This window comes from Limulus polyphemus, unplaced genomic scaffold, assembly GCF_000517525.1.
Source record: "Limulus polyphemus unplaced genomic scaffold, Limulus_polyphemus-2.1.2 Scaffold625, whole genome shotgun sequence".
Lineage (NCBI taxonomy): Eukaryota > Metazoa > Arthropoda > Merostomata > Xiphosura > Limulidae > Limulus > Limulus polyphemus.
Window position 1 is genome coordinate 37,165 of NW_013666235.1, and position 9,012 is coordinate 46,176.

The following is a 9,012-nucleotide window of genomic DNA, read 5'->3' on the forward strand; positions in this document are numbered from 1 at the left end:
AAGAATGTTGAAGATGAGTTTTAATATTTAGAAACATTTGTTATGTTGTTATTCACTTTGTGGTATAAAAAAATTGGAAGAAACTTCTTATGTAAGAGGAGCAATGGTGAAAAAAGAAAGTGATTTGGAATTAACTATTTATAAAAAAAAAGTTATAAAGACTAAATAAAGTTCTGGGTTCAATCTTTAGAAATTTTGAATTTAAGAGAAGGAAACTGTTGCAGTCTTGTTTAATACTCTAGTAAGGGGCTCAATAGGATAACTGTACACTAGAGATGCAACAGTTAAAAGATGCATTGTGGAATTACAATATATCACTGAACCTTGGGTGCATCATGAAAAATTTTGAAAAACTAGGTTACAAATTATATTTCTTCAAATGTGTGAGCTGACTAAGTTATTACATCAATAATCCAAGATAACTTTGAGTTATGAATAAGAGAAATTTTTGGAGCTGATTCCAGATGGCAGGAGCTACTTAAGCAAGGTACTATAACCAAGTTTAAAATTTAACATTTTTCTAAACTGAAAATGTATTTCCGAGAGTTATTTACCTCTTCTCACAAAAAGCTTTCTCAACTTGTACTGCCCTCTATTGGCACAAATGTTTGCTCACCACTAGCCTTGCTACTTCCATTTATTACTGCATACTAACATGCAAATAATCATGTAGCAACTCTCCACCAATATGAGTGCGCCACTACCCATATCGTAACTAGCGGCCTCTATAATCATGCACATGTTAATCACTTCGAGATTAGTCATGATTAACCAAAGCAAATCACACCAGAAGTGGGGAGGACAGGTGGAAAATGTGAAAAGAGGAAAGTATCTGTTGGAAATACAAATACTTCTAATACAATATCTTATCTCTTCTCACAAAAAGGTAGAATCCCACATGGAACTGGTGGAGGGCTGTTGAGAATATGACCCCCCTTTGGGAAGTGCCCAAAGGAAGACCATCAGGTGTGATAAGGAATTAAAAACAACACACCAATAGGAGACCACACCTCTGTGCCAGGTATATTCTTCACCCTTTAGTAATATGTTCATAAAATGTAAAGGGTTGGAACTTGGATGGGTCCCAAAAAATTAAAGAAATAATAGGACCCCCAACACAGAATGGCTAGGGTGTAGCAGACCATAAATGGGAGTTCAACCTCAACCAACACCTGGCAGCATTTGGAATTGTACATCAGGTCAGAGGAAGAGGGTTCTCTACTTTTCACCTCAAAAACAGGTACTAGTACAGAAGAGGAGCTCCTGTACCAAGAACCCATCTCCACATCTGCAGACCTTAAACACAACCAAAACCAGATCCACCAGGAACCACCTTCCAGCAGATGTTACGAAGGAGGAGAGGTGGGTGTTCATCTCCAGTCCAAAACCTGATGGCAATGGGAATTTTTTTCCTCCAGTTTACAGAAGGAGGAGGGTACCCAGCCTTACACAAGCAGGAGGTAATGTGTCTCATCCAGCTACAACCAACACCAGATTCACCAGGAACCACCATCCAGCAGATGGTAGAAAGAGAAACTGTAAGTTTGGGATTGCACTGGCACCCGCAGAATGCCACCACCCTACTCTCAAACTGAGTGATACCACACTCAGGAGGACAGACCTCCATGGTCCACCACCCCAGCAGCTAGGAACTGGTAAGTGGCAAGGACTCCCATACTCCACTAGAAAAAGGAGAAAAAAGTGTGTTGGAGAGTCTGGAGGGCTGCAGTACCTATTTTTAAAGCAGAGCAATCACGTTGATGGAGTGCATCTTCCAACACCTGGCAGCATCTGGAATTGTACCTCAGATCCACAAATGCCATGGATCATAAGTGATGGGCAGTAATCTCTGTCTGCTTTATTCATGTTAGCCAATGTGTGTACATTCTTGGTTGATTATACTTATGAAGCAAAAGACTGTGAGGTATACCTAAAAGTGGACATGCAGAACACCCTGTCTCAACGGTGAGCATGATATGATCTGGATAAGTGTTATGAGATTATATTTTGAGAGCATAGAGAACATCTGGAAGCCCTGGAATGGAACATCAGGTTCACAGTAGAAAGAGCATCAACATTACAGTCACCTAGCATGTTCATAGGTCATACAGTACACATTTAAGACTAAACATAAATGGTCAGGTAACATTTGCCACAGAGTGGGATCCAAAAATGTGATAAAGGCCTCTGCAAAGAAAGAGAAATATTAATGGAGTACTTACCACCACAGTCAAAAAGTTCCAGCACTGATGATGTCCCCCAAAGGAAGGTGAAAATGTGTAGCCTGGGCCATAGTAAGGTGACAGATATGATTGGAAGAAAACATGAAAAGGCAACATTCATCACCAGAAAGGGAAGAAAATGCCAGGCAAATTCAACCAAGAAGGGTAATTGGAAAAAGGTTACGGGAGATGTGAGAATTTCACTGAATAAACTACCGAAGGGAGCAGTACATGGCATATAAGCCCTGACCGGGCAAAGGAAGTGGTTGAGATTGGAACAGTCATAAACATAGGAAAACGAGGAAAGGGAACGAGATTGTGAGACAACAGGGGAAATGAATGAAAGAAGAGGCCCAGACATAATGAAATTACTTTCAGAACTCATGGATCAACACCCAAAAACCTCCAAAAGTGGGCAAATTGAAGGAGTCTGACCCACCAAAATGTCTTGCATGAACCACGATATCTGGGGAGAAGGAAACACTAAATAATGATCCAAAGGTTCATCCCCGAGAAGGGCAGGGGTTTAACACAGGAAGTGGGAGATAAGTACAGAATATAACATACTTGAATAACAAATCCACCAAAGGGAAAAAGAGGTCTGGGCAAGTCCCCCAAAAGGACATGCAACTAAGAGGCATATTCAGGAGGGGGGGATAAAGGCTGTCCAAAACCAAAACTAAAAGATCACTAAAACCCTAGTGAGGACAATCTGTTCTGATTGTTACATGAAAATGCTCAACTCCTGATGGATGAAAGACATCACCTCATAGGCCAAGAATCATGGTTTTGAACCGTTGGCTGTGCTTGGTAATACCATTGCCTCAGTAAGAGCAGTCATAGTTGAGACCATCCAAAACTGCAAGTGCATAACTCCCAAAATTGAAAGAGGAGAGAACATAAATCACAACTCTCAAAGAAACAGAACAAAAATGTTAGTTAACATTTTCCTCTACTGAAAATGTATTTCCAATAATACTTACCTCCTCTCACACTATAGCTTGATCTCAATGAAAGTTTCTCTTATCTGTCCATATAAGCATTGGTATGAATCTTACCTCACTTGCTCCAGCATTTATACCCCATTATATTGCCCAAAGCAAGTTAATTCTTGTGATTCTCTCCACCTATATCAATGTGCCCCTATGCCAGATTCATAGATAAGCTCCCCATTTTTATTTCTTATTTCCAATTAGCAGACCAGAATCTGATCATTTCATGGAGAGTATGAGAGGAGGTAATTATTATCAGAAATACATTTTCAGTATAGGAAAGTGTTAACTTCCAAAACACATTTACCTCCTCTCAAACTATAGCTAGAATCCCACAATGGCAAGGTGGAGAAGCCAGTGAGGGCAAGATCCACACTGAAAGCATCTGCTTAAAAAAAAAATGGGTGCAAAAATGAGATATAGTAATAGCACACTTGTTGGGTTCACACTAATTCTGGAACAGGAATGCTCTTCACCCAGACAACATGAAACCTAATTCCTGGTTGGTAAAGGTCTACTGGCCACAGAGGCAAAATTTTAACATTATTAGAAAACATATTCATCCAGGCCCCAACCAGACTCTTCACTGTAATTATAGGGATGTGGACCCAAATCTAGATCCAAAGTGTAGTGGCTAGGGCATGAGGTCTGCTGTTGATTTAGTTTTGTTTAGTAATGTGGTATTACTGGAACCCAACCTGAAAGTTACAGAAGATTGCATGTTTAGCCACCGGAATTATGAAGAGAAGGCAGACAACATAAAAGAGAACAAACCCACAACCCAACCTGAAGAAGCGCAACAAACTGAATTCAGAATTACAAGACCTTTCACGCCTCACTGAACCTGAAAACAGAGATTACCCAGTCTGATATTACAAACCGAAACCATAACTCCCAAACCCGAAAGGCAAGGCAACACCTCCTGCCTTCAGAATTACGAAGAGGATGTGGAACAAACGAAGTCCAACCAAGGGCTCATGAAGTGATGTTCCACATGTGGAATGAGGAGGAGTCGAGGACCCTCTTCCATGATAATCAAAAAGAATGGCATGCTCAACTCAAGTGGATCTTGAAGAGTCATCTCTGAATCAGAATTATGAGGAGGCTCCTGGGTAGGCTGGTCCTGCTCCAACCATACATCTGAGAAAAGCATCCAGGGTTTATTGATAGGAGGGCACCCAGCTTTGCCCTTGAGTGGAATAATGAGTTCAAGCATCACTCAGGAGGAATAGACTTCTGTCTACCACACCAGTGACTGGAAACTGGGAGTGGCAAGTACTCCCATACTTCATTAGTAGAAATGTAGGGATACTCTCATTGGGGAGTCCCGAGGAATGATGCTCCAGAGACAGTGCAATAGGTGAATCACGTTCCCTATTTTGAAAAGCAAAAAAAACCCAATTTATTCAATCTAGGAGTCAGCAGGGATGGACAAAATTCCCTTAAGCTTTACTCCAGATAGTCCTTGAGTGATGTTCCAGTAGTGTATCAGTCTTTGTGTTATAATTGTTTACCAACCAGAAACCGCACAAGGTGGCCTTACGGAACATCCCATCTCAACAGAGCTCGTTGCAACCAGATATTTTTTATTGGTCGATTGGTAGGTAGCGCAGATTTGGAAGGAAGCATACCTGACCAGGCAATACCCGCCACTAAGTGGGATCCAAATGAAAATGATGAAAGAGTCATATAAACATTAATTTTGAACAAGATGGGGGCAAGTTTTAAAACATGTAACAATCTTCCTACCAACTGGCAAAATCAACTACAGCTAATTAGAATTCCATATCATTTATGATCACAAGCTGTACAGTAATGTATAAAAAATATGGTTTGCTTAACAATCAAGGGTCATAAGTGTTATTCAGAGTATTTGCTCCATTATATTAATTAGATCTTCCCTATTGCATCACAAGTATAACCTCCAGGGAAATACTTGGCATTAAGACCAGCATGTTTTAAGCCCACAACTTCTATGATCTAGTGTCTTGTGAAACTAACGATACTGTTGTTTGTTGTTGATGTTAGAGAAATGACATTAACATTCAAAATTTGACAAACAATTGCAGACTTGTATATTTCATACAATTTTTAAGAAAAAACAAATTTTGTTAATGCTTTCCTCATTAATCAAATAAACTGTATATTAGTTACAAATACATATGGTTGGCTATCCAATACAATAATTTCACCAATTTCATAGTGAAACTATCTACAATAACCAATATCCTGATGTTAAATGTAAATGATAATACAACTCACAAAAAAGAACCAATTTTACTTGTTATAGATAATGCAGAGAAAAGAACTTCTTAATCATTACTTACCTCAGATCTATGGCCTCTCAAGTTATAATTTGTTCGTGATGGTAAATCAGTGGTTTTTCGGCAAAGACAAGTTGTAAAAGTTACTCCTACAACTCCTCTAGTATTTCCAGTAGCCAACCATCCATCTTGATAATAATTTAACCTGTTGAGCTTCCAACCATCCTCATCAGGGAGTTCATCAGGTACTTTACCCATCCATGTTAGAGAAAGCACTTTACAGTCAGCTTGAGTCTTACTGGAATGCTCAAAGTGGAGGAACATGATCTTGATTAATTTCTCCACTCTTAACTTGAAGGTCTGAAAAGATCCCCACAATGTATGGAACAGCTAGCTGTGATGTTTAGTAAGCTGTTTCAAAACATTTACTAGTATAACATATATATGCAGATTTTCTAAAGCCATATTTGACCTCATATTTCCAAAATTTTCTTTTGTGTCTATTTAATTTCTTACTTCAGTGTAACTTACAGCAATCCCACAAATTCAAACAAAATTAGCATAAGCTTTAGAGAGCAATTACTATCAAGCTGTGAACAATCCAATGTAAGGTTTGTTTACTTCATTCAAAAGTAAAAGACATACAACAGCACAAAGGATGTGGATGCCACTTTATCCATTTTAAATGTATTACATAAACAATTCTACAACAAATGTCATATGAATATGCACAATTTTTCTGATCTCAATTAGTATAAGAACAAAATACAGTTATTTTCAACTGGTCTATAGGTTCTTAAAAAAAAGTCCTAAATACTGAAGCTTTAACCCATGGAATAATTTAGGAATATGCATATATCCATATTTAGTAAGTACAAAATATTCAAAAAACTAGCTACTTTCAAGCATTTTCTGCAACTAAGAAAGTAACACATACAGGTACAGCACAAGCAAACAGACATACAATTTAGCATATAAACATATAAATCTAAACCAATGTTTAGGTGCACGAACGACATTCCTTTTATTTCATCATGGATGGGATAATTTTGACTAAAAGCCTATCAAATGTGAAGAAGTACATTATAATAAATCTGAGCAATGATATTATTTATCAGGAATCTTTTCCCAAGGTTTTCATTCTATAAACAATTCATTAAATATCAGAAAGTGAAAATGACAGATGAAAATGCTCTAAGTAGTGTAAAAATCTACCTTAAAAAACCCCCCTTAACTCTCAAGTAAGAAAGAAACACTGGCCAACCCCCAGAGAAATCAAAACCCTTGTATTTATGTACACTATTCTTATTGCTGGATGATGTAGAGATTTTATACTTGAGAAAAATATTTATATTGACAACATGCTACATTCTTTTAACTTGTTTTGGTTATTTTTTACGTCATCTGAATAAATTATATCAGTCAAAAAAAATCTGAAATAAAATATCAGACACCAAAGGAATCTTTGGCTCCATTGAGGATATTCCTACTCTCAACCTCACTCAGTAACAGAACACTAGCTAATAAAGCTAGCTCCGATTCTCCAAATTTTCATCAACCTTTTTCTTAAACCCCTGTAAATTTACAGCTTCTACCACTCTAGCAGCAACATGTTCCACAGATTTAGCACTCTAATGGACAAATATTCCTGCTTCAACTGGTGATGTGCCTGACTTTTACAAACATTAAATGTATAACTTCTTATCCTAATGTCCTGAGAATTAAAAAAAAAATACAATGTATTAATCTTATCAACTCCTTTAATAATTTTGAGTATTCAAATAAAATCATATAACTGAGTTGAAAAAACAAAAGAAGGCAATCTTCAATGGTCTAATATGTATCTTTTAAAGTCTGAAAAGCTAATGTGTAAATAATTAGTTTAAACATTTGTTCTTTCTTTCGAAATATAATGTAACATAACCTATGGACAACAAAGGACCATTTGGTCCTTCAAGACTGTCCTTGCACACCCACCCTTGGAAAAAATTTAAAATTCCAACACACATTCTTCACTTTTCAGGAAATCATCAATTCCTCTCTTAGGTTCCTATAGGGTGCTGGTCTCCACTAAGGCCAACAGTAACTCAATCCATAAGTCTATCACCCTGTTAGAAAAATAAAATAGTTTTAACTGGAGCTTTGCCTGTCTTTTCCAAATCTTAAAATTTGTGTCCCCTCATACAATTATCTTCAGAATATAGCACACAAAAAAATCAGGAGCCTTTATCCTGTCAATAATCCCAAAACAAAACTAAATAGATTATACTAATGCTTATTTTATATCTCAATTTTCACCTACCTAAATTTCTACTTAAATATTTTGTGATGACTCTTAAATAGTTGTTCATATTTATGTTAAACACAGGTTATTTAAATATAAAAGTTCGTCAATAACACACACTTGTGTTCAACACAGCTACTAATTACTATACCACATTATGCATATTGTTTTTTAGTATTTATGATTTTGATGCTTTTCTGACAAAATTACTTTCTAATTCCCTTGTAAAGAAATGGAACATGAACTGAGCCACCGATTTAAAGTTTTGTATGTTAGTAGCTGCTAATGCATGTACATGTAAATACTTAAAACCAAATACAAAATTAAAACATAATATACGGTTGTTCATTAACTAAAGTGCCACACAGTAAGGACAAATTTGGTTCCTTTACTACAGGAAGATATTAACTTAAATATTCTTAATAAGATTTGTGATGTGTGTATAAATATTACACAGACAATAGACACATTCAGCTATGTTTAGAGATGAACAATTAGTGGTATTTGCTAATTGATTAACTGATAGCCCAATTAATTGACTAGTAAAGTGTTCCTCAAACCATGGTATGTACAAGCATAACAAAAATTGGAATAGGGGTGCTGACAGCCAGTTGGATTCCCCCTAGTCAGCAGTTCAAAGCTAATGACAGTGGCAGATAGCCTTCATAGCTTCATCATAATAAAAACAGGTCATGCACTTGGGTGGCAGTGGGAACTGAACACGAGACTCTTAAAACATAAGCTTTTCCCGAATCACCAAAACTGAACAAATTCAAAGTAAAAATAAAAACTTATATGGTTAAAATTGGGCAGAGCACAGATAGCCCATTATGCAGCTTTGTACTTATGAAGAAATAAAAATAATAGCAATATTCTGATTATTTGAATATCTGAAAATAGTAATAATCATGAACAACAATTTGGAAACACTAATTTTGATTAGTTTATTAATTTTGAGACAAATGATTTAATTGTAATTTAGAAGGATTATTAGAATAAACAAAAATTATTATTTTCAATTAATCAATTAAATCATAAATTCGATTAATTGCTTACGTGACACTAGTTGACTTAATTTGTGCTGACAGGTAATAACTTCTTCTGATTAATCAACTAATTTGCCAAGCTCTAGCTATATTTATTAAAACAAACCTTCAGATCCAATACTGAAGCCATCAAAAGATTTAAAATTTTACATTAATTTATCTGAAACTTAAAAGAACCAGAATACTTGGCTTGGGTGTTAACTC

The 9,012-nt window shown here is 36.4% G+C and overlaps 1 protein-coding gene across 1 annotated transcript in view; it reads right to left on the minus strand.

Annotated features, from left to right (window-relative positions):
* LOC106459543 (tubby-related protein 4-like) overlaps positions 1-9,012 on the minus strand; it is a 48,477-nt gene that overhangs the window by 28,471 nt on the left and 10,994 nt on the right. The window contains exons 2-3 of the mRNA XM_022386052.1: positions 7,456-7,586; positions 5,542-5,838 (exon numbers count right to left, since the gene is read on the minus strand). Coding sequence (XP_022241760.1) covers positions 5,542-5,802 — 261 coding nt within the window. The 5' untranslated portion in view covers positions 5,803-5,838; positions 7,456-7,586. The remainder of the gene's footprint in view (positions 1-5,541; positions 5,839-7,455; positions 7,587-9,012) is intronic.